At 42.9% G+C, this 26,150-nt stretch overlaps 1 protein-coding gene across 1 annotated transcript in view; it reads left to right on the top strand.

The window, feature by feature from the left end:
* LOC149466139 (uncharacterized) overlaps positions 1 to 21,191 on the top strand; it is a 28,485-nt gene extending 7,294 nt beyond the window's left edge. The window contains exons 3-8 of the mRNA XM_089672829.1: positions 2,825 to 2,922; positions 5,103 to 5,190; positions 5,711 to 5,797; positions 9,521 to 9,609; positions 15,060 to 15,129; positions 18,616 to 21,191. Coding sequence (XP_089528955.1) covers positions 2,825 to 2,922; positions 5,103 to 5,190; positions 5,711 to 5,797; positions 9,521 to 9,609; positions 15,060 to 15,129; positions 18,616 to 19,655 — 1,472 coding nt within the window. The 3' untranslated portion in view covers positions 19,656 to 21,191. The remainder of the gene's footprint in view (positions 1 to 2,824; positions 2,923 to 5,102; positions 5,191 to 5,710; positions 5,798 to 9,520; positions 9,610 to 15,059; positions 15,130 to 18,615) is intronic.
* The last annotated feature ends 4,959 nt before the right edge of the window (positions 21,192 to 26,150 follow it).

Below are 26,150 nucleotides of genomic sequence, written 5' to 3'. Positions count from 1 at the left end.
TAAGTGTCCTTATTTTAAAAGTCAGCCGCTACAATATTTCTCTGGGGGAAACTGGAGCTCCTCTTTAATATCAAACACTCTGCAGAATTTGTAGGATCGAACCCTGTATAACTGACCACCTCTAAGATATCCTTTTTTAAATCTAAAATGAACGTTTTTTCATATTAGATTTATCTTAACATGTCAGTTTGTGGCAGTCTGGAGGTAAAGCAGCTGTGGGGGGGGGGGGGGCCCTTACAAATTATAGGTACAAGTTATTTTGTTATTTTAGGTTTTTATTTATAGGATGTGATGTAGTCATGTATGCTACACTTTACAAGAGACTTGTGGTGGGTATTCTGTGATCTCTGGATGTTCTTTAGTTTTGGTGAGACTTTGGAGACCCCAGTAATTGTGGTCATTGTTAGTTAGGTGAATCTCTATGTATATTGTAATGCTGATGTCTCTTTAAAAAGTTGTACTGTAATTGGATGATGTGTTCAAGTACCCTTCCCTCCGAATATCTATGACTAAGCCCGTAAGAATGAAATGCTTCAGAGAGGGGAAGTCTCTAGGTGGGGATTTGTGCAATGTGCTGCTTGCCTCAATAAAGCTTGTTTAAATGAGTGACATCATTGGTGTGCCACTGTTACATCTTGGTTTTTGGATCTGTACGAGCATGGCTAGCCTTGAAGTGGAGAGAGCAAGTGGAGCCTTTGAAGAGGTGAGATTTTAAGGTGCACATGTGATGACAACCTTGAAAACCATGGCCCTTTTGAAGGCTGAATGACAGCCAGCCACATCCACTACCTATGAGTCCAGGCAGTCATGGTCATGCCTCCTGGGAGGGGGTGCATCATCACGCATCCGGGGGTCATAATACTGCTGTTACGCTTGAACATCATCACAAGTGCTGCTCAGTCCAAGGACTGCTACCAAGGGCAACACCGCACCAGCCTGAAGATTGCAGAAAAAAAAGGTAATGTACAGAGTATTTAAAAAGTAAAACAGCCTGTGGATTTTGGGGAGTGGAGGGGGGCTAGACTTCAGATTCAAAGCTGAACTCTTGGTTAAAATCAAAACTACTCTTGCACTGGGGCTCCTTCCACACTGCAAATTTTTAAATGCTCCTTTTTGTCTAGGGGGCTGTTAAAAAATGTTTTATTTTCCTAATTCCTCACTTCCCTAATAACCGGCACTCTCCTCTTGCTTCCGGCGGGTCTTGGATGGGCCTTAGGGATTCTCACTTTGCAGGACTCCTGCATTGTACGTAATGACGTCAGAGTACGACTGACGAATGGCGTGCTGAAGAGAAGCAGCCTCGGTGGACCGGTTTCAGAGAAGAGGAAACTTTTGAGAGGGAGGGAGAAGGAAGGCAAAAGTGCATTAAAAAAAAATGTTCATTTAAGGCTCCATGCACACGGGGCGTTTTAATAATGCTGGTAACGTTAGCTGTGTAAAGTCACGTTAAAAAACGTGAGTTTTTCGGCATTTTTGCAGTAGCGTTTTGACACTTTTTTTGCGTTTTTTAACAAATAATTTTGGGTCCAAAAAACGTAAAAAAATGCCAGTTTGCTGCGTTTTTCAACGTTACAGCATTTTTACAGTTAAAAAAACTTCTCTAGAAACCCACTAGTGGTGGGTTGTTTCTTCCAGCCAAAAAAACGTCCCTGCCAAAAAACGTTGATTCCAGTCTATGTGTGTATGGACACATAGGATAACATACTAGGGGGTTTACTGGCTGTAGAAAAAAAACGTCAAAATCCAAAAACAGCCGCTGTAAAAACGTCCCGTGTGCATGAGGACTTACTGTATTAGTATGGGGGGGGGGGGAACCCCACTGCAAGGATAGTTTAGATCAGCCTTTCTCAACCAGGGTGCCTTGAGGTTTCTTCACTGGTGCCTTGGCAAAATGTCTAAAAATTGCCCAAAACTTGTATACAAGCCAGTGGGTAGAACAAGCCTGCCTTTTATGCATGCCATAGACGGTTCGTTTATCAGCAGAATTTTCGTCTGAAAGAATAATCGGCCGATGTTCGCACCGTTAGTGGGGCAATGTCATCGGCCAATTTTCGCGGTTCCTCCTCATTTCTTTTATCGGTCATGCTGGAAAATTTACGAAAAATGGCCGATTTACTTAACCATTGATGGCAACAAAACAACTGATTTTATTGTTTTTCAGACGAAAATTTGGCCAATAAATGAACTGTCTATGGCCTGCATTAGTTACACATAGCCACGGGTCTTCATTGTGCACCATTATGACCTTCTAGCTGCCAGCATCCTGACAACCAATGACATAAATTGTTAAGGAGGATGTTGGTTGCCTGCACAACATCCTAGTTTGACCCTCCCCGCCCCTCTCCATCAGTACTGGTGTCACATCAGCTCAGTGATGGAGAAAAACTGAGGGAGAGGAGAAACAGGAATACTAGTCAGTGTGCAAAAGTGTATTCGCTTTGGAAGAATAAATCACCTCTAATGTTGGGTGTCCTCCATGTGTGGATGTTGCTGCGTTTATATAAAACTATTAGAATAGTTTTGCACATTTTAGAATGGGGTGCCTCAAGACTGTCTGTAATTTTAAAGGGTGCCTCGGGACTGTCCGTAATTTTAAAGGGTGCCTCAAGACTGTCCATAATTTTAAAGGGTTGCTCGGGACTGTCCATAATTTTAAAGGGTGCCTTGACTGAAAACAGGTTGAGAAACACTGTTTTAGATAGTTCAGCTTTAAAGTGATGCTACTTATTTTTACATTGTTAAACTCTGTAAAAAAAAAAAAAAGTAGGAGAAAGAGAATGTTGAGCTTTCACCTAAGACTGTTCAATGTGTGTGTTTTCTACAGGTGGATCCGGTAGGAGGAAAAGATCTCAGAGATGTCCCAAACCTCTTTGTTCCCAGGATCCTATGCTGAAAAATCACAAGATTGCACACCGTTATCAGGTAGATGGAATGAAGATAGATGACTTCATTTTGTTCTGATCGGCCAGAAAACTGATATTAGAAAAAAAATCGAACAGATTCCCCCATCCACACAAGCGAGGTGGATAGAAGAATCCTTCCCGCTGTAGCATTGTATTCCGAGCGGGACTCTTCCACTGCGTTATATACACTGATTTTGGAATTTGATTGGACTTTTTTTATTCATTTTGATTCACATGGTTGTTGCAGATATTTTTGATAATACTATTTGTTGAAGTGATTTTTTTTGAAGCACTGTTCACTTCAGTTTGTATGATTTATCCCCCAGTGCTGGGATCACGTAATCACTGTTTGTGTTGGATCAGTGACATCCTGATCACTTGTTTTCACAGTTTTTTTTGATTTGATGTTGATCTATAATTGTGAATGCATGTATTGTAGTTCATCACAAACATTTTTTTTCACTATTGACACTATTAAGAGATTAACTTAGGATCTCTTGCACTTGAGGTTATCACTTATTTTGATCTGAGAAAGATCAGGTTATTAGTTTAAATGTTTATATCACATTTGTATGTTTTTTTTATGCATAATATTTATATATTGGTTCTGAGCGCTACATCATTATTTTATTATTTAGCAGTTTATATTTACTAAAATAATTGCATTTCCATGTTGTGTGTATTGTGGGAGACCAGATATAGTGAATGCAGGGTCTGGGGAGAGCGGATATAGTGAATGCAGGGTCTGGGGAGAGCGGATATAGTGAATGCGGGGTCCAGGTAGACCAGATATAGTGAATGCAGGGTCTGGGGAGACCGGATATAGTGAATGCAGGGTCCTGGGAGAGCAGATATAGTGAATGCAGGGTCCGGGGAGACCAGATATAGTGAATGCAGGGTCCAGGTAGACCAGATATAGTGAATGCAGGGTCTGGGGAGAGCAGATATAGTGAATGCGGGATCCGGGGAGAGTGGATATAGTTAATGCAGGGTCCTGGGAGACCAGATATAGTGAATGCGGGGTCCAGGTAGACCAGATATAGTGAATGCAGGGTCTGGGGAGACCGGATATAGTGAATGCAGGGTCTGGGGAGAGCAGATAGAGTGAATGCGGGATCCGGGGAGAGTGGATATAGTTAATGCAGGGTCCTGGGAGACCAGATATAGTGAATGCGGGGTCCAGGGAGAGCGGATATAGTGAATGCAGGGTCCGGGGTTTAGTATCACTTTAAGTAATGCTTAGGCATTAAACGGAGAAGAGCACATCTCATCCACCTTGTTTGTTTGGATGGAAGAATCCATTTTTTTTTTCTTTTAGCTTGCTGACTGAATGAAAAAAAAATTACAAATAAAATTAAGTCTATAAAATCAGTAGGTGATAGAGTGGTGTAGACCACTTTAACTATTCTAGTAATTGTTCCAAGTCGATCTGGAATCTGGTATAGAAGGGAATTACCTGCAAGCAATCCTCCACTAGGTCAGCATATGTCTTGGATACCTCCATACAGCAGGCACAGTTGTCTTAAGAAAACAGTTGCTCTTGGCCGGAAAGATCCAACCTGGCCAGCTGAGCTCTAGTATGGTCGTAGCTGTCTTTTCCGCGAGATATCATCCCATCCTTCAACAACTTCCATTTTTCAGCAGTGGTCTTTTCGGGTATTTCAGCTGATGAAAAATGAAATTTCCTGATTACGCGGGAAAATGATGGTGGCTACAAAAATAAAAATGCAGTGTCAGGCCAAACAGGGCACTGCTGATCCCTGGATTGGTGGTCGCATGACCTCTTTCACACATTCCTCAGCTAGATTAATAGCAATAGTAGCTCTTTTTTAGTGGAGCCGTTGATCTGACAACATTGTGCTAATATATAATATAAATATGCCCGGTCATACCAGGTGCGACTTGCCATGTGATGCGAATTTCAAATCGCATGGCAAGTTGCACTCTATTGTCTGCAATTAAAGCGATCATATCGGTGCGATTCTGACTTGGTCGGAGTCGCACCAATTTTGAAAGTAGTGCACGCACTACTTCAGGTGCGACTTGCATAGACATCTGTGTCTCGCAAGCCGCAGATTGCAGGGCGCACCTTGAGTCAAATTGACATCCGACTTTGAAATTGTGCGACTTCATTGGAAAAAAACGTTACTGGAAGGATTTGAGTATATACTTATATACATATTCATTTGCTTTGTGTAGGTAAATGGTGTGACTGTCATAAAAGTTGAAGAGGATGATGGGATGGAGACGAGAAATGATGAGCAGCATAAGGAGGAGATCAGCACAGGTGAGGAATAAACACTAAATCCAGAGAAGAGTCCCAGATCCTCCTTGTTCAGTCACTACAACCATCTCTTCTCCTCCCTCCTCTGTCAGTAGACAGTAATGGAGGGACAGTATGTGCCCAGTGGGGGGTCAGGAGCCATCAGCCTCTATTAGACTCCGGCTCTCCTCCTCACATCATGTCATTGAGACGTGACCAGTCTCCATCCCCCCCCCCACACACTCTCTGGGGTCTCTCATACATCTCAGTACAGGGAGCTTCATTCTCATCTTTATTCACAGACCCCGGAGACTCCAGAGACACTCAGGGAGACATCAAAGCTGAGGAGGAGGAAGAAGGACGTGTGAGGATTAAAGAGGAGAAAGGGGGGGGGGGGGGGTCAGGAGCCATCAGCCTCTATTAGACTCCAGCTCTCCTCCTCATATCATGTCATTGAGACGTGACCAGTGTCCCCCCACACACACTCTCTGGGGTCTCTCATACATCTCAGTACAGGGGGCTTCACTCTCATCTTTATTCACAGACACTATGGAGACTCCTAAAGAAGTAAAAAATGAAGAAGAAGATGTGGATATCAAAGAGGAAGTAATTACTGTGGAGATTGGCAAAGGTAAGAGACTGTAAATTATTTGTTTTGAATGAATAGTTCTTCTTGCTGTTTGTTTTTTTTACATTTGTTTTACCTTCAGGGTGTAAAGCTGGCCATACTCTGGTCGATTATTGACTGATTTCTGCTGATTTGGCCAACATTTAGCCATTGTTGGAACTGTCGACACCACCCACTTTGGAAAAAATTGATTTAAAAAATTGAGTGAGTTGGGTAAAAAAAAAATGCATCCAGCCAATCACTATTAACCACGTGACCTCCAAAGGATTTCCCCCCTTCCTGACCAGGCCATTTTTTGCGATACAGCGCTGCATTACTTTAACTGACAATTGCACAGTCATGCAACGCTGCACCCAAATGAAATTTACATCCTTTTTTCCCATTAATTAATTCTTTTGGTGGTATTTGATTGCCTCTGTGGTTTTTTATTTTGTGTGCTATAGAAAAAAAAAAGACTGACAATTTTGTGAAAAAACAATATTTTTGAGTTATTGCTATTAAACAGGTCCAGTAAAAAAAATTTAAAAAAATTTCGTCATAAAATTTAGGCCAAGATGTATTCTGCTCCATGTCTTTGCTAAAAAAAAAATCCCAATACGTGTAAATTAATTGGTTTACATGAAATTAATAGCATTTACAAATGGCAGTATATATACATTGGGATTTTTTCTTTTTTTTAATTTTTACTAGTAATGGCGGCGATCAGCAACTTATAGTGGGACTGTGGGAATGTGGCGGACATTCTGACACTGGGGAGAACTGACTTGGTATCACTGACATCCCCAGTAACACCAGTACAGTGATCAGTGCTAAAAAAAAAGTACTGACACTGTACTAATGGCACTGAGGAGGAAGGGGTTAACATGAGGGATGATCAAAGGGTTAACTGTGTGCGGTGTGTGTTTTACTATGGGGCGGTGACTGTGTGTTTCACTGTAATCGCACTGCTTTGAATGGCTGTGCTGTAAATGGCTGCGCGGGTAGGGCTCGTGTGTGCCCCCTACCCGGAAATGCGAAATCACATATATATAGCCGTGATTTTGCGCACCCGTGTCGCCCTGTAGCAGTACTTCTGCTATAGGGAGGTCGGGAAGCGGTTAAGGTATTCAGGCAGCTTCAGGGGTCGTGGCTGTGTGAATACTAGAGCTAGCAGGGGGATTCCTCCATCCAAGCTGTTAAGTATGGATGGAGGAATCTCTTGATTTGCTCTTGTTCATCCTGCAGGCTGAATGAGAGAAATCTATGAGTAAGGCTAGCCTTGGGGTACTCACTCACTGTGTACTGTTCTGTATTGAGAAATGTATTGACCTTAAAGCTGAACTCCAGGCATAATATTATATCATTGCCTAACCAGAGTTTCATGTTCTCTCTTTTGTCAGTGCAGAGAATTTGTTGGAAAACCTTACGAAAGTGTTGTGAAATCAATAAGTAGGGCAGCCATTATCCATTTTAAAGCTGAATTACAGGAATTCAGCCACTTTTTAAAAAGTGAAGGAACACTATGAGTTCAGTCCAACAAGGTGTATGACATCTCCTGGACATCCAAATTTTTCCTGCATTTACTATATCCGCTCTCCCCGGACCCTGCATTCACTATATCTGCTCTCCCCGGACCCTGCATTCACTATATCTGCTCTCCCCGGACCCTGCATTCACTATATCTGCTCTCCCCGGACCCTGCATTCACTATATCTGCTCTCCCCGGACCCTGCATTCACTATATCTGCTCTCCCCGGACCCTGCATTCACTATATCTGCTCTCCCCGGACCCTGCATTCACTATATCTGCTCTCCCCGGACCCTGCATTCACTATATCTGCTCTCCCTGGACCCTGCATTCACTATATCTGATCTTCCAGGACACTGCACTCACTATATCTGATCTTCCAGGACACTGCACTCACTATATCTTCTCTCCCATGACCCCCCATTCAACTATATCCGCTCTCCTCGAACCCGCATTCACTATATCCACTCTCCCCGGACCCCGCATTCACTATATCCGCTCTCCCCAGACCCTGCATTCACTGTATCCAGTCTCCTCGAACCCTGCATTCACTGTATCCAGTCTCCTCGAACCCTGCATTCATTGTATCCAGTCTCCCCGAACCCTGCAGTCACTGTATCCGCTCTTCCCGCATCCTGCATTCACTATATCCGCTCTCCCCGGACCCTGCATTCACTGTATCCGCTCTCCCCGGACCCTGCATTCACTGTATCCGGTCTCCTCGGACCCTGCATTCACTATATACGCTCTCCCCGGACCCCGCATTCACTATATCGGGTTTCTGCAGACCCCACATTCACTATATCCGCTCACCCCAGACCCTGCATTCACTATATCCGCTCTCCCCGGACCCTGCATTCACTGTATCCGCTCTCCTTGGACCCTGCATTCACTGTATCCAGTCTCCCCGAACCCTGCATTCACTGTATCCAGTCTGCCCGAACCCTGTATTCACTGTATACAGTCTCCCCGAACCCTGCATTCACTGTATCCGCTCTCCCTGGACCCTGCATTCACTGTATCTGGTCTCCCTGGACCCTGCATTCACTGTATCCGGTCTCCCTGGACCCTGCATTCACTGTATCTGGTCTCCCTGGACCCTGCATTCACTATAGCCACTCTCTCGGACCCTGCATTCACTATAGCCGCTCTCCCCAGACCCTGCATTCACTATAGCCGCTCTCCCCGGTCCCTGCATTCACTATATCCACTCTCCCTGGGCCCTGCATTCACTATATCCACTCTCCCCGGACCCCGGATTCACTATATCTGGTCTCCCACAGTACACACAATATGGAAATGCAATTATTTTAGTAAATATAAACTTCTAAATACCTTTTCTCATCAGCAGTTAGAGCAGTCTTGTGACTTCTTTCAATGTCTATCCGAGCACTGATTAAAGCTTGTAGGAGGATGCAGAACCTCTGTCTGAGCAGTGCTGATTGGCCCTATGCTTATCACATGCACCCTCCCAAGAAAAAAAAAACACCCCTCTAGCAATACACACCAAACTGAGCATGTGCAGAGTGACTCCACATGATATGTTTTATCAGGATCTAAGAGGTAGATACTGGAAGAAGGGGAGGATCAGAGAAGTCAGGATAAAACAGCCTTTTTACACAATACAGAGGATTAACCCCTTAGGTTCCACAGTGAGTATAACAAGCATGCTTTACTGCATAACGAAGGGAATACCTTTTCTCATCAGCAGTATATACCAGTCTTTTGACTTCTATCAGTGTCCAGCAGAGCACTGGTTAATCTTGTAGGAGGAGTTTTTATTCTCCTCTCACTGTCCTATGAGGCTGCATAAGCCCTGACCCTCTGTCTGGACAGAGCTGATTGGCTGTGTGCTGAAAACATGCACCCTCCCAAAGAAAAAAAAAACAACCTCTCTAGCCATACACACTAAACTGAGCATGTGCAGAGTGACTTCTAGAGCTCTGTACTATCAGCAGATGGATTGGGGACAGTAGAAGAAAGGGAGGATCAGAGAAGACAGGATCAAACAGCTTTTTTACACACTGTGGAGGATTAACCCCTTATGTTTCATAGTGAGTATAATAATCATGCTTTACTGAATATACAGACTGATTTTACTGTTGTGGGTTTAGTAACACTTTAAATAGAGAATATGAGAGAATTCTTTCATTTCAAAATATAGTCGTATTGAATATCCCATCATTAGACTTATGTGGCATTATGTTGATTTCTTTCAGGTGACTCCAGTGACAAAAATATCCCAGAGAGATGCCCGAGTCCGCGGGATTCTACACAGAAACATCACAAGATCACTCGGCATGCTCAGGTAGATGAAAGCGAGGGTCTAATTGAAGTCCCATCAGCTAATAAAAATTCCCTTTTGTCAGCTCCGCCTCCAGTAGTAAGCCTCTAATGCTTGTTTAGGGGATGTAATAAAGATAATATACTTTCCTTATTCCATGCTGTCCCAGCAATTGGGGCCCAACTCCACTCCTTCTGTGGAATATGGCTGGGCCCTCAAAATCTTCGACCTATAAGTGGCCTTTGTAGCAAGGAGCACATGGAAGGGCAATGCACGTCACAAAAAGGATTTCCCAGCCAGCCTGCAAAACAACCAAAGTGGCCTTGTCTAAACGTTTGCATTTGTAAATTTATACGTAAGCCGCAGTGCCCACGCCAAGGTACCTCTGTACATACTGTGGGCCTAAATTTCCAGAGCTTCCGTAGTAGGAACACATGTAGGAATGGATAGATTAAGGGCAGGTGTGCCTGGATGGAACCCACCCCTCCGTAAAGGCACAGGGACACACGTGACGCCCAGTCGGAGCACAGTGGCAGCGAAGGTATCCAGTGCGTCCCCGCACCCAATTTGTCCAACTGTACAAAATCTGGGGCATCCCTTAGCTACCTGTCTGGCTGCTGACATCTTTGAGTGGCCGGCTTCCGGGTCTCAATTGCCTGCTGCTGTCATTGACAAGGTGCCCAGTTACTGCTGACATCTTCGAGTGGCCGGCTTCCGGGTCTCAATTGCTTGCTGCTGTCATTGACAAGGTGCCTGGTTACTGCTGACATCTTCGAGGGGCCGACTTCCAGGTCTCAATTGCTGGCTGCTGTCATTGGCCCGGCTCTTGGCTGCTGCTGACATCTGTGATTGGCTGGCTTCCAGGTCTCAATCGCCAGCTGCTGTCATTGGCCAGGCGCCTGGCTGCTGCTGACATCTTGAGTGGCTAATTTCCAGGTCCCAATCGGCTGTCAATCACTGGGTCCCGGCCAGTAATTACCCATCGGCGCCCGGTGCTTACCGAGCATCTCCGATGGGGAGGAAGACTGTTTTGTTTACCTCCCTATCAGCTCGGGCACACTGCTGTGGATGGCTGCACAGCACAGCCATGCAGAGCAGTGTGCTTACAGTGAACCCCCCCCCCCCCGCCCCCTAGTAAAACACTCCCTACACATAGTTAACCCTTTGATCGCCCCTCATATTAACCCCTTCCTGCCCAGTGCCATTAGTACAGTGTCAGTACTTTTTTTTTAGCACTGATCACTGTATTGATGTCACTGGGGATGTCAGTGACACCAAGTCAGTTCCCCCCCAGTGTCAGAATGTCTGCCACAGTCCCACTAAAAGTCGCTGATTGCCGCCATTACTAGTAGAAAAAAAAAATCCCAGTATCTATACCGCCATTTGTAAATGCTATAACTTTCACATAGATCAATTCATTTAAATGTATTGGAATTTATTTTAGCAAAGACATGTTGCAGAATACATTTTGGCCTAAATTTATAACGAAATTTGATTCTTTAAATTTTTTTTTACTAAGATGATAGTGTGACAGGCGCAGCGTCAGACCCCAGCCCTTCTCACCATCACTCGTGACCGAAGGACTAGCCAATCTAAAACCGCGATGTCACGTGTGTAACAATGCCACGCCCAGCTGCACCCTGAACAACGATTTTCCAGCTAATTGGACCACAATCTATGCACCGGCAGCCTGGGAGCAATTGTTACTGGGTCAGGTTAATTACGCAATTAACCCTTCACACTGCCACCACCTCCTTTTTATACAGAGAAAGAGGAAACTCAGCAATACACTAGGATGATTGGTTAATCGACAGTATACCGCTATCTCTACAGACCGGTTATACAGAGGGTTAAACACTCATAGTAGCGTTCTTCAGCGGCAGGGACTCGTAAGTTACATTCAAGAGCTATAGAAACAGTTCAACACTTTCAGAAAGTAAGATTTATTACCAAAAGGTTAAAGGGGTGCAGAAGAAATATTTACAGAAAGAAGATGTAACCTATATATATATATATATATATATATATATATATATATATACACAGAGCATAACAGCACAGCAAACAGATAACAGCAAGGAGTTTTAAGCAGCATCAAGTCTCATGACCAAAAGGATGCTTTGATCTCCCACTGTCAGTTTCGATATTAAGGCAGGGAGATCTTCTTTTCTCTTCCTCTGCGAGATGTTGCACGCAGAAAATCCTCACTTCTCTGATTACACACAAAACATAACAGTTTCTTTTTCTACACATCAACTGGTATCTTCACTACCTTATTTGGCAAGAGGATGGTTTAAACAGCCACACTGAACGCATTCCTGAGGGAGGGGGTGGAATGAGGGGATACAGAAGACTTCTTAATACAGTGAGAGCCTGTGCCTGGCTCTTGTATGCACAATACTACACCTCCCCCCCCCCCCCTCAGGTGATGGCATATGAGTTTAAGAGCAATACCAAAATGTAGAAGTTTGGGGTAAAATGGAGAACCGCACCTCTCCCTGTGGGCATGATTGTGACAGATAGACCTATTCTCCCTTACGAAAAAATCACTCTTAGCCTAACTAGTTTTTATCTTTGGATTCTTCAATCAACTCCTTTCCTGTCTTCTAACGTAACGTTAGAAGCACTGCATCCGTATCTAGAATGGCTTTGATTTCCATTCACATGTGCAGATTCTTGTGGCTCAAAGCCTTTTCAGCTGCCTGTAAGATGCCTCACATGTATGTCCTTTGAAGGAGGATGACTCTTTGAGGAGGCACTTGAAAAACTCATTAAAGATGCCACAAGAGAGAGAGTTCTTTTTCCACATTGGATGATTTAAATTAAAAAAATAAAAAAACGCTTTTCAGGAACCTCTACCTCTTCAAAATGCAAAGCACCTAATTGTTCTACCCAGGCTTCAGCCTTCTTTTCCATATAACACTTGGCTCACAAAGCCCACCAAATCTTCCACAAAGCCCTCTTTCCAATGAAGGGGCACCCTCACTCTTAAGAGTGAGGGGACATCTGTTACAGTTGCCCCTCTGTGGTTCACAGACGTCCCAGACCATTGGATTCAATTGGTGGTTTCAACCGGATACAAAATATAGTTCAAAACTTTAACCTCTCACTGCTTTCTTCTGTCAAATCAACTAGCATTTGCAGTATGTTCTGAACCATCTAGTGTACCAAGGATTAGTTGTGCCAGTACACCCACAAGATCCATTCCAAGGATTTTATTCAAACCTGTTTATGGTACCAAATTTCAGTGAGGGTAGTCCTCTTATTCTGGACCTAAAATACCTCGTATTTCCAAAATTTTGCATGGAATATGCAAGCTGTTTTCTATCTGAGACGAGGGAAATACGTGAAATCCTTCAGTACACAAGATCCCAATCTGCGTATTTCTGTGTATCCACCTCATCCGTGTTTTCTGGGCTTTGCAGTGGAAGACCATCTATTCCAGTTTGTCGCTCTGCCTTTTGGCTCATCCTCTGCTCTGAGTATCCTTGAGGGTCCTAGTGTCTTTTCTTGCCCATCTAACAACTCAGGGCATCTAGGTCACATGTTATCTGAGTAAACCTTATCTTGATTGACCTGTCTCTCTTCCAACAGTCTGCAAATATCCACAACTTCTGAGGCTCCAGGCTTTTTCAGTTTAGAAAAATTTGCTTTCCAGCCTTCTCTTTGCCTGGAATACTTGGGTGTGATCTTGGACATCCTAAGCCTGGAATACTTGGGTGTGATCTTGGACATCCTAAGAGAATAAAATATTTTCTCTCAAAGCTAATGCTCAGGGAATTGAGGTCAAAAAGACATCCGTCTTGGTAGCCTCCTTTTGAGGTTGTGTCAATTGCCCAATTTCATTCAAGACCTCTCTAGCATAACATTTTGTTGACCTGGAACATAAATGCTCCTTCTCTTGACCTACCCATGCTCCTGTCCACCCAAGCATGGAATTCCTTCTCCAGGCATCCACTTGGTCCTCTGGTCACACCTTTTCAAAGTTTTATCAGGTAGACTCCAATCTTCTGTGAATGCAACTTTCATCCACAAGGTTCTTGCAGCAGCACTCTGAAGTTGGGTTTCTTGACCCTTGTTGATACAATTCTATTTGCCTAGTTGTTTGCCTACTCTCCTTATTTATTGTATGGGGATGTCTCAGGGACTTTGAATACACTCTGCTTTGTCCTGTACAATATAAATAGGAAAAATGTTGTCTTACCTGTGAATTCCTTATCTTGGAGTACTGTACAGGACACAGAACACCCTTCTGTCTCTTTGGTACTCTGCATTGCTTGATACAAAACTATGGAATCACAAATTGGAGTAGGGTGTAGGGGAAATGCCCAAGGGGCATGTACTCAAAAGTTTTGCCAGTGTCCATTCGCCTGAAAGTACAAGCCTATAACCCAGGGTCTATGAATTATCTGCCTTTGTCCTGCACTGTACTCCTCCAGGATATGGAATTTACAGGTAAGCAAACACCTTCAATCTGCTATAGGCTGGTCGGGACACTCACCGTTGTGACTGGGCGTCATATGACTTCCTGTCAAAATGAGCCGCTCACGCGGCTGCACAAACTGTCCACGGGACACAGCCAATGACATATCACTACAACAGCCCGTTGCCAATGTCATGTGACCAATCACAGCAGATCACATGTCAACTGTATACAATGGATGGCTTCCTGTCATGCCATCCATTGTATACAATTATGTTGTTAGCTGTGACTGGTCAAGGCAGTCACATGATACAGACAGGGCCAATCACAGCTCATCTGTATCATGTGATCAGCTTTGCCCAATCACAGCAAAACACAACAAAAGACTGAATGAATCAGTTTCATTCAGTAACAATGATTACAAATATCAATTAAACACATCGGTATTAGCAATCATAATGTGTTAAAAAAAATCCTGATCACTTCCCTGGGGTAGTTCAATGTTTCTATGGTAACATTGTATTGCTTTGGTCACAGCGTGCTGAAAGATAATATAGTAAAAAAATTTAATAAAATAGAAACATTTGAAAAAAAATACAAATTCAATTATTATTATTTTCACCAAATAAATGCAGCAGAATACATTTTGACCTAAACTTATGAAGAAATGTTAGTTATTTGCAACATTTTATAACAGAAACAAAGAAAAATGCATTTTTTTTCCAAACGTTTCAGGTGTTTTTTGTTTTATTTAGCAAAAAATAAAAAACTCGGTGCTTAAATACCACCAAAAGAAAGCTCTAGTTGTGTGACAAAAATTGTAAAAATGTCATATGGGTGCAGTGTTGCATGACCGCACAATTGTCAAAGTGCGACAGGTGAAAATTGGCCTGGACTGGAAGGGGGTATAAGTGCCCGGTATTGAAGTGGTTAAATATCCTGTTTGTTATACATTACCAGAACGAATTACACTTATGACTTTATTTGTGAAGCAATTATCGTTATCTTGCACTTAAATCCTTTTCAGTGTTCAACATTCTGTGTTCTTTAGAGTGAAAATCAGACTACCATGAAAAAGGATTCAAAACGGAAGAATAGGAAGAATCTAGAAATCGGCACAGGTTAGTAATAAACACTAAATCCAGAAAAGAGTTCCAGATCCTCCTTGTTCAGTCACTACAACAATCTCTTCTTCTCCCCCCTCCGCTGTCAGTACACAGTAATGGGGGGACAGTATGTGCCCAGTGGGGGGGTCAGGAGCCATCAGCCTCTGGTAGACTTCAGGTATGATCCATGTAAGGAGGAGATCCCTCCAGAGATCAGCACAGGTGAGGAATAAACACTAAATCCAGAGAAGAGTCCCAGATCCTCCTTGTTCACTCACTACAACAATCTCTTCTTCTCCCCCTCCTCTGTCAGTAGACAGTAATGGGGGGACAGTATGTGCCCAGTGGGGGGGGGGGGGTCAGGAGCCATCAGCCTCTATTAGACTCCGGCTCTCCTCCTCACATCATGTCATTGAGACGTGACCAGTCTCCCCCCACACACACACTCTCTGGGGTCCCTTATACATCTCAGTACAGGGGGCTTCACTCTCATCTTTATTCACAGACCCCAGAGACACCAGAGAGACATCAAAGCTGAGGAGGATGAGGCACATGTACAGATAATAGAGTAATTGGATGAAAATATGTACCCAATGGAGTAGGGATGCTCCAAAATATCGGCTGATGAAATGTATCGGCCAGAAATAGTGTTATTGGCATTTCGCTGATAGGAAAAAATGTGCCAATAATGGCTGCCGAAAACGCACACTTTTGCCACAAATTTACCTGCAATTTTGCAATGATTTTACAATGTTTAGGGTGCATTTTTCATGTGACTCAAAAAAACACATCAAAACACAACACGTGTGCATGCATTTTTTGCATATGCTTTTTTAACGTGTTTTTTAAAACTCAACATGTATGCATTTTTTTATGGATTTTTGGTGCATTTTCATTGCATTTCAGGCCTGGTTCACACCAATGCAGTTTGCTTTTTATCCGTTTTTTTGCAGTGTGTAGTTTTTTAATGGGTTTTTTTTCCAACTTGCTGCTAGGTAGATGAAAAACACAAAATGTGTCAAAAGCGTCAAAAACACACTACAGTTTGCTGCAGCGTCTCCATTGAAGTTTAGTGAACCAAAGACACAACGTTTTGTGTTTAAAATTCCAACCAGTCCATTCCCCACAGTTACTACCTTTTTTACCACTAGCCCCTCCCTCCTAAATTGTAAGCTCCCAGGAGCAGGGCCCTCCTATCCCTCTTGTATTGAACTGTATTGTTGCTGTATTGTCTCCCGTTATATTGTAAAGCGCTGAGAAAACTGTTGGCGCTATATAAATCCTGTATAATAATAATAATAATAAAAAAAAAAGCATAGATGTGAACGAAATCCCATAGGAAACCATGTTAAATGGACTGTAGTGCTTTGCTGCAAAAAAAAAAAAAAACCACTAGAAAACACAGTGGTGTGAGCCAGGCCTCAATGGGGAGGTGCGTTTTTTTTTTAACTTGCCAAATATGCACAAAAAATGCTGCAAGCATGTCTTTTAACACCGCAAGGAAAGTACAACGGACCAGTGAGGAGACATACATTGAATTTAAAGGGATGCATGTTTCTTGAGCTTTTCTTTTGCTTTTTATTTTAAACACAAAAGCGGTGTGAGGCTTGTAAATTTCATCAGTAACTCGTGGGATGCATTTTGGCCTTTCTGCAGTCTGGTGTGGAGATGTCTCTGGGTTTATTTATCACCAAGGGGCAGATCTCATCCATGGCCATTCTGTTTCAAAGCCTATCATATCTTATTCCTTGGTAGAAACCTTTTTGTAGGCTTTTTTTTTTTCTTGCACACCGATCCCACCCCACTCCCTTTTCTCTGTGGGACCTTCAGTTGGTCTTATCTGTTTTGGAGACTTCTCTTTTTGAACCTCTCCCTTCCCTTGTTGCTCCTTACATCCAACTTTTGTTTTTTGGTTTCCATTACCTTGGCTTGTAGGGTAACGGAGTTGGGTTTGCTTTTCCTGCAAAGAACCTTACCTGCTTCTCCACCAATGTAAGGTCGTGTAGAGGCCTTGGTCCACTTTTTCACCAAGGTTGTTTCCTTGTTCCATCTAAATCTGGACATTGTGTAGCCATCTGTTTATCCTAAAGATCCAAAAGAGAAGGTGCTTCACTCTTTGGATGCTGTTTAAGCTGTTCATATTTCTCTGACGTCTACAGCTTGACGTCTGCAGTCTGCTGTTCTACCTGAGGGTCCTTGCAAGGCTCGGGCCTCCTCTCAATCCACTATTACTAGGTGAATTTGTTAGTGTATTTCTCAGGCCTATGGTAATATATGAAGAAGGCAACAAGCAAAAGCAAAACCAGCGCTCAGGTCTTCATGCTCCACAGGAACACGGTATCAGTCACTCGCTGGGGTGCAGCACTGTAAACGATCAGGGAATCTTCATCCTACTAGAAGAAAACACAAAAGGGCGCACTCTCAAGGGCCATGTAAACAGACAAGGAGCCAAAGGTAACAGTCCCAGACAATAGAGGTCCTACGACAGAGGGAGCTAATGCGTTTCGGGATTTGAACTCCCTTCCTCAGAGCTGAAGACACTAGACATGTTGATAGCCCATATATAGGGGAGCAGATGTTGTGAGAGACCAAATGAGCAAGCTATGTGAGAGACCAAAACCACACCCCCTATAGCGTAGCGTAGGGGGCGTAAAAGTGTTGTAGCTGCAAGTATCTAAATATCTTAAAGGCTATGCGTTTCCCGCAGCGAGGCAAAGGATTTAAACCTATTCCTCTATAGGAAGTGATGCGTACGGAGCAAATTAGCAGAGGACCAGGCTTTGAATAAACGGGGTGTCTGCCAGGCCGGGGGAAAAGCTGGGTTTCGTAGAAACGAGAGCATAGGATTATGCAGTGATTGGAGGAGATAACGGGTTTTCAGTTTATCCCATAAGGATAAAAAGTGAGAAGTGATGGGGTTGGTTATAGAGCGGCGGTCTATTGGCCTCAACCAGAGTAGGTTAGCTGTGGATAAGGGATCACATTCTATTGATTCAAGTGCAACCCATTGAGGGATTTCAAAGGTTGCATGATATTTAGGTAATTGGGCTAAATGCGCTGCTTGATAATATTTGCCGATGTCGGGTAGGCCTAGACCTCCATCGAGCTTAGGGCGGTATAGGGTGGAGCGGGGTATATGAGGACGAGTATTTCCCCATACATAGGAAAAGATGCGACGCTGCAGTGTGCGGAGGTAATGAGGGGGGACTGGGACTGAAAGGACTCTAAACAGATATAGAATTTTTGGGAGGATTGACATCTTGATAACTGCTATTCTGCCTAGCAATGCGAGGGGGAGGGAAGACCATTTGGACAGAAGAGCAGAAAGGTGGTTTAGCATCGGAAGATAGTTAGCTGCGTAAAGGTCTGATAACTTAGGAGTCAGTTTGATTCCCAAGAAAGGGATATGACACTGTGACCAAAGGAATGGTAAAAGGTGCCTTTTTTTCATGAAATTCATTTAGTGACTCCTGTTTCCTCTCTGATGTTTATTTCCTCTAGATGGGCGATACAGAAGGTATGAAAAGGAACAACTAGCTGTAAACAGCTCTACAGGAAAAAATAAAGTAACTCCAAATTTCCCCGCAGCACCTCCCAGCGCAGATCTTGATTCTACACGCAAGGGAAGTTTTACTGAGAACTCATCTCCTGTAACCCATCGTAGAAGGGCTGGTTCCTTCCCGTGTTCTGAATGTGGTGCTTGTTTTACCCAGAAAGGACAACTTGTTTCTCACAAGAAGAGTCACTCTTCAGAGAAGCCATATTCGTGTCCTGAATGTGGGAAACTTTTTTCCTGGAAATCGTCTCTCATCACGCATGCAAAAATTCATAAAGGGGAGAAGCCATTTGTCTGTTCCGAGTGTGGGAAATGTTACCCTTGGAGGGCTTTCCTCCTGAAGCACCAGAGAACTCACACGACCGAGAAACCCTTCCCATGTTCTGAGTGCGGGAAAAGTTTCTCTGAAATATATCTACTCATGAGACATAAAAAAACCCACACAGGTGACAAGCCGTTTTCCTGTTCTGAATGCGGGAAATGTTTTTCTGAGAAGTCAGACTTTGAGAGGCATCTGAGAACCCACACGGGGGAGAGGCCATATTTATGCTCTGAATGCAATAAGAGTTTTCCTCAGAAGGAACAACTTATTACCCACCAGAGAATTCACACCGGATTAATGCCCTATTTGTGTTCAGAGTGTGGGAAATGTTTTTCGTTGAAAGGCCGTCTAGTCATACACCAGCGAACTCACACTGGCGAGAGTCCATATTCCTGTTCAGTATGTGGGAGAGATTTTAAAAACAAGTCAAATCTGATTAGACATGAGAAGGTCCACACTGGTGATCGTCCACATTTATGTTCTGAATGTGGGAAAGGCTTCACTGATAAATCAGATCTGATTAGACATGAGCGAGTCCACACAGGTGCTCAGCCGTATTCCTGTTCTGAATGCGGGAAACGGTTCTCGTATAGGTCCACCCTGGTGTCACATCTCAATACCCACAAGGTTCAAAAGTCCCCTACGGTAGAAGGTGAAAGCTAAGAAAAGCTATCCACACCAAGATGCCTTTTGTTGCCATGTTCTTTTATCCCTGGTCTCCCGTAGAATCTGTTCACTCATGGAAAAGATTGCATACGGTAACAATGCAACCTCTGATGATAGTCTTTAGAGACTACTGAATTTAATTCAATGTTAGTGAAGAGCCATTTGAAAGATTGAATAATCTTTTAGCATTTTTTATTTTTTTATGTTGGGATAATCCAATGGTCACACCCAATGCTCATACATGTTTCTTGTACCTGGTAGCAGTATTGGGCATTGTTCATGCGTATCTCACATATATACAATGGACAATCTGGAACTTTTCACTTCATTTGTGTTTATGAAGTGAATGTTCTTAGGGAACTGTTAACGACAAGTTTTCCAAGCCTTGTTTAAGTCTTTGAGTTTGCTCTTTTAACCTCTCATGTTAGTCCCACCTCTTTCCGGTGTTGAACCCTGGATATTCCTGTTCCCTTTAGGAGAGTAGGACCATGTCATAGTATTTGGCAGCCATGGTACCCCAAGCAAACTAGAAGACCAAAACAGTACTGAACGAGATTTTTAGACAGTACAACTCTAAAGGGGACGATCTGTGCTACACAAACTCCAAAGAACCTAAAGAAACTCATCCTCTAAACTAGGGATCTCCAAACGTTCTAAACAAAAGGCTAGTTTACTGCCCTTCCGACCTTAGGAGGGCCGGACTGTGGCCAGTGGGAGTAGAAAGGGTCTTGACATCCATGGGAAAAGAAGTAATGCCTCATTGTTTTAGTGGAAGTAGTTGTACCCCATTATTGGTGTCAGTGGGAGGAATTGTGAGCCATCATTGATGTCGTGCACCATCGTTGGTGTCATTGGGAGGAATTGTGCCCAATCAACGATGTCATAGGGCCCCATTGTTGCAGTCATTGGGAGGAATTGTGCCCAATCATCGATGTCATTGGGCCCCATTGTTGGAGTCATTGGGAGGAATTGTGCCCAATCATCGATGTCATAGGGCCCCATTGTTGGAGTCATTGGTAGGAATTGTGCCCAATCATCGATGTCAAAGGGCCCCATTGTTGGTGTCATTGGGAGGAATTGTGCCTCATTATTGGTGTCAGTGGATACAATAGTGCCCAAAAGGGCCGCAACTGGACCCCGTTTGGAGATTACTGTTCTAAACCATCGTACATCTCCACCCTTATGTCGCCCAATGCATAATTCAATAGTCTTTCGGCCTAATTCTGTCTTTCTTCCAATATCTCATCAAAGGATTTGGCAGTCAGTGTTTAAAAAAGAAAAGAAAAAGTAAATTAATGATTTACATGCAGATTGTTTGATGGTGACCTTATATGGACTTGAAGGACCCAAAAAGCCTTCCATTATACTTCCATAAAGCTGAGAATAACTTTGTTAACCACTTGCCCTCCAGGGGATTTACCCCCCCTTCCTGACCTGGTCATTTTTTGCGATATGGCGCTGCGGTACTTTAACTGACAATTGTGCGGTCATGCAAGCTGCATCTAAATAAAATGTCCTTTTTTTCCCCACAAATAGAGCTTTCTTTCAGTGGTATTTAATCGCCTGTGCGTTTTTTTTTTTTTTTTTTTTTTGTGCTATAAACAAAAAAAGACCACAATTTTGAGGAAAAAAAACAAAATGTATTCTGCTCCATGTCTATGCTAAAAAACAAAATCCCAATACGTGTAAATTAATTGATTTACGTGAAAGTTATAGTGTATATGGTGATAAATATACTGGTATTTTTTTTTTATTAGTAATGGCTGCAATCAGCGACTTATAGTGGGACTGTGGTGGGCATTCTGACACTGGGGGGAACTGACTTGGTGTCACTGACATCCCCAGTGACACCAATACAGTGATGAGTGCTATTAAAAAGCACTGACACTGTACTAATGGCACTGAGCAGGAAGGGGTTAACATGGGGCAATCAAAGGGTTAACAGTGTTTTGTGTGCTGTTTTACTATGAGGCTGTGTGTGTGCTTCACTTTAAGCACACTGCTTTGTATGGCTGTACTATGCAGAGCCATGCAAAGCAGTGTGCAGGAGCTGACAGGGGAGAGATCTGTGTTGTTTATACACAGGTCTCTCCCCCGTCGGACATACTCAGCAATCACCGGCTTGGGCCCGATGATTGACAGCCGAGGCCTTGAATGGCGGCGCGGGTAGGGCGCGTGCGCACGCCTCCTTCCCGGAAATACAAAATCACGTATAAATACGTGATTTTACGCACCTATGTCGCCCTGTAGCAGTAATTCTGCTATAGGGCTGACGGGAAGCTGTTATTATGAGAGGAGGGGGTCCCAGCACTGTGTGTGGACTGGATGGGGGGGATCATGTCACCTCCACACATCCTCATCTGCCGCTAATATGTAAAATATTAGACGGTGATTTTGCGCACCCGTGCCGCCCTGTAGCAGTATATCTGCTATAATGCAGCGCAGAAGTGGCTAAAAGAAGCTGTTTCTTTCAAGTCCCTTGACCAAAAATAGATATGAAATAAATTCAAAATTTGGTAGCTAGAACCCAATGGTCCAGCACTAAAACAAGCAAATACGAGGACAACATATGAAGACTTTCCTCTAACTAGATCTTGTGATCAGCCAGATCTGAACTCTGTACTAAAGACAAGACAACATGGCCTATCTCACAGGAGTATCTTCACATTTTTTTAAAATGATACACTCACAGGACAGAAAGATTGTGGACTTATCACAAAAATTTCTTATCTCCGTCTTGCAATTTACTAGATCATACATAGTACTTTTGTAGTAATAAAAGTTTAGCCTTTAAAGCAGTATTAAACCGGAAAGCAAACATTTATTATATTGCCGTTTACCAATTCTTAGATGTCGTGGCTGCATTAGTTTAATTTTTTGGCTTTCTGCCTTCTATTTTCATCTAGTGATCCAGCCAGTAAGTTTGTTTTTTGTTTTTTTTTTCAAACTAACGAGCCCTCTTCCAGTTTCAGGATGAGGCAAACCATTTAACACTGGTAGAGGTGCTTAAAATGATCAGCTATTATTAACTCCTTCACGCCGGACGCACACAAATGGGCCTAGAGGCCGAGCGGCCACACATTTGCATTCATGTAACAAAAAACATATGTGCTAAGAGCGCGCTCCCAGCACACATGTGCGGTACTCACGGAAAGGTCCCGGTCTGCTCTTTCGATGAGGACCTTTCCCGATCATTTGACCACCGTGACGACGCGTCACGGCAGTCACATGATCCCTAAACCCCGCCCGTCCCGCCTCCTGGCGTCTGAAACTCTTAAAGGGCCAGGAGGCGCCGACGGGAAGGGGTTAATTTACGCAAAACCTTTAGGAAAAAAACTGTTGATGTAACTGCAGTATGATCTGGAGTGTGGCTTTAATTATTTAGTGTATATACATACGCTAGTACATCTAATACACACACACAATGCTCCCTGTGCCATTCATCCAGATTGATTTCTCTCTAATACATGGTGTGTTAATGGCCAGATCACCAGGTGAAAACAGAGGGGAAGCAAGCCTAAAAAGAGAAACGAATGCAGCCTCATCTAATGATTGGTAAGCTGTATTATATTACATTTTTGGTTTCACATTTAATACAACTTTAAATCTTTCAGCTCCAAATTGTTCATACTAAAATTCTAGTGTGTGTGAATATTTAAGACTTCCCATCTCTAAGCCAATCCCAATACTTCCAACAAAAACATGTTGATAAATGTAAAGCTATGTATTTGGGAGCTACGAATATGCATTTATCATACATACTGGGGGGGGTACAACTGGGGGGGTCAATGGTGAAGGATCTGGGGGGGTCAATGGTGGAGAAGGATCTGGGGGGGGTCAATGGTGGAGAAAGATCTGGGGGGTCAATGGTGAAGGATCTGGGGGGGTCAATGGTGGAGAAGGATCTGGGAGTTCTGGTAGATCACAAGCTTAATAATGGCAGCAATGCCAAGCTGGGGGTTCTAAAGTGAGCAAAATCCTCTCTTGTATTAGAGGTATAGACTCCAGAGAGAGAGATATCATTAACAAAATCATTAGTAAGACCTCATCTGGAATATGCAGTTCAGTTTTGGGCACCAATTCATAAAGTGGATATTTGGGAACTGGAGAAAGTACAGAGAAGGGCAACCAAACTGATAAGAGGCATGGAGGAGCTCAGCTACGAGGAAAGATTAGAGCACCTCTCTTGAGAAGAGTTATTTACTTTCAGGTCATCACAGAGGACAAGGAGGTGCGCTTTACATCTGGAGGAAAAGAGATTTAATATCCAAATATGGAAAGGCTTCATCACAGTAAGAGCTGTGAAAATGTGGAATAGACTTCCTCAAGAACTGGTTCTGTCCAGCTCAGTAGATTGTTTTTAAAAAGAGCTGGATGCATTTCTAAATGGACAAAGTATACCTGGATGGAGGTAATAACAACAAGGATAGCTGATCCAGGGAATATCTGATTGCCTCCTGGGGCATCCGTAGGGATTTTTTTCTTCATTGCATAATGAACAGCCTCCTGCACTTGAGGTGGATGTTCCGGCTGTGGAGGATCTTAGCTCTTTGACAACTTGAAATTGGCCAAGACTTTGCAGCCCCCTGAGGACTGTGGAAACCCAAAAAGAACACTGGAAGTGGTGCGTCCTCTGTTTTTGTTTTTCCATTTTTTTTTGTCCCTGACTGGAGAAAATTAGATCATGCTTTATTGTTTGTTTTTTTTCCTTCTTCTGGAACAGCTTCGGGTGTAGGATTGTGTTTATGCAAGGGTTATAGTTTTTTTTTTGTGTGTTTTTTCTGTTGTTTGAACTAGATGGACTGGTGTCTTTTTTTCAACTTGACTATATAACATCTTTTCAAATTTTTTTTTTTTTTATCTTTGTGTCCAACATGGACCTATGCGCCATGTTGTTGAACCTCCTTCCCTCATCTTGTGGGCTACAACAAAATGACTTCTTTAACTAAGGGCAGCTGTTGCAATTCATATAATTACTATACTTTTTGTTTCATGCAATAAGAGTTTTCTTCAGAAGGAACATCTTATTACCAACCAGAGAAGTCACATGGGATTAATTCCCTACTTGAAAAAAAAAAATGAGAGGACCTAAGCAGTTATGTCTTTCCTACATTATGGAGAGATATTTTTTGTATTCTCTTTCAGGCTTTTTTTTTTTTTTTGTATGGTGCTTAATAGAGAGAATTGAACCACTGTCATCAGTCTGAACCCTAAAGGCGTCTACAGTCTAATTGTTGTAGCACAGTCCCGTACACGTGTATGGATTCTACAGACAGATACGGTTGTGGCAAATACATATGGACTCCTTGGTGAGATTCAAGTTCAGGATTGCCGTGCCGCGCGGCAAGAGTGCTCACCACCCAGTTACTGTGCTTCTTCATACTAACAGTACGGTAGTGTTCCTATACTAGTATTTAGGATTGTTCTTCTTATTCTCTGTAATCTAACTTTTGCAATTGGGTGAACTGATTAAGTAATTTCTTGCTGTGGACAAAGACCCGTTTTTTTTATGCCGTGTGACCTGCATGCTACAAATGGAAAGCATTAGATACTATTATATATTTGTATATTACCTATACTGTATGTGCTACAGGTTAGTAACCAAGCTTTATTAATTCACATAGATTAAACGTGATGGACTTTGTATGTAGAACAAACATCAGACCTTCTTTAGGATGGAGGGGTTGTTTGTGTACTTTTTTTCTAGCACTGCATATGAATAAATTCTATATGTTAAAAAGAATAGTATTTTAATTTTTATTTTATTTTTTATTTTATTTTTTTATTTTATTGAGTTCTTACGTTTTAAAGTGAACCCATGGCAGCACTAAAGCCTATAAATTGAGATATGCAGTTACAGTGCATCCAGAAAGTATTCATAGAGCTTAACATTTGCCACATTTTGTTATGTTACAGCCCCATTCCAAAATGGATTAAATTCATTTTTTTCCTCAACATTCTACAAACAATACCCCATAATGACAACGTGAAAGAAGTTTGTTTTGAAATCTTTGCAATTTATTAAAAATAAAAACGAAAAGAAAAAAACATGTACATAAATATTCCCAGCCTTTGCTCAGTACTTTGTTGAAGCCCCTTTAGCACCAATTACAGCCTCAAGTCATTTGGAGTATGCTGCTACAAGCTTGGCACACCTATTTTTGGACAATTTCTCCCATTCTTCTTTGCAGTATCTCGCAAGCTCCATCAGGTTGGATGGGGAGCGTCGGTACACAGCCATTTTAAGATCTCTCCAGAGATGTTCAATCGGTTTCAAGTCTGGGCTCTGGCTGGGCCACTCCAGGACATGCACATAGTTGGCCTGTAGCCACTCCTTTGTTATGTGGGCTGTGTGCTTAGGGTCGTTGTCCTGTTGAATGATGAACCGTCGCCCCAGGCTAAGGTCCAGAGCGCTCTGGAACAGGTTTTCATCCAGGATGTCTCTGTACATTGCTGCATTCATCTTTCCTTCGATCCTGACTAGTCTCCCAG

This window comes from Staurois parvus, unplaced genomic scaffold (genome assembly GCF_062004578.1).
Source record: "Staurois parvus isolate SC_StPar_1 unplaced genomic scaffold, SC_StPar_1.0 ptg000132l, whole genome shotgun sequence".
NCBI lineage: Eukaryota > Metazoa > Chordata > Amphibia > Anura > Ranidae > Staurois > Staurois parvus.
This window is presented reverse-complemented; position numbering and strand designations above follow the sequence as displayed.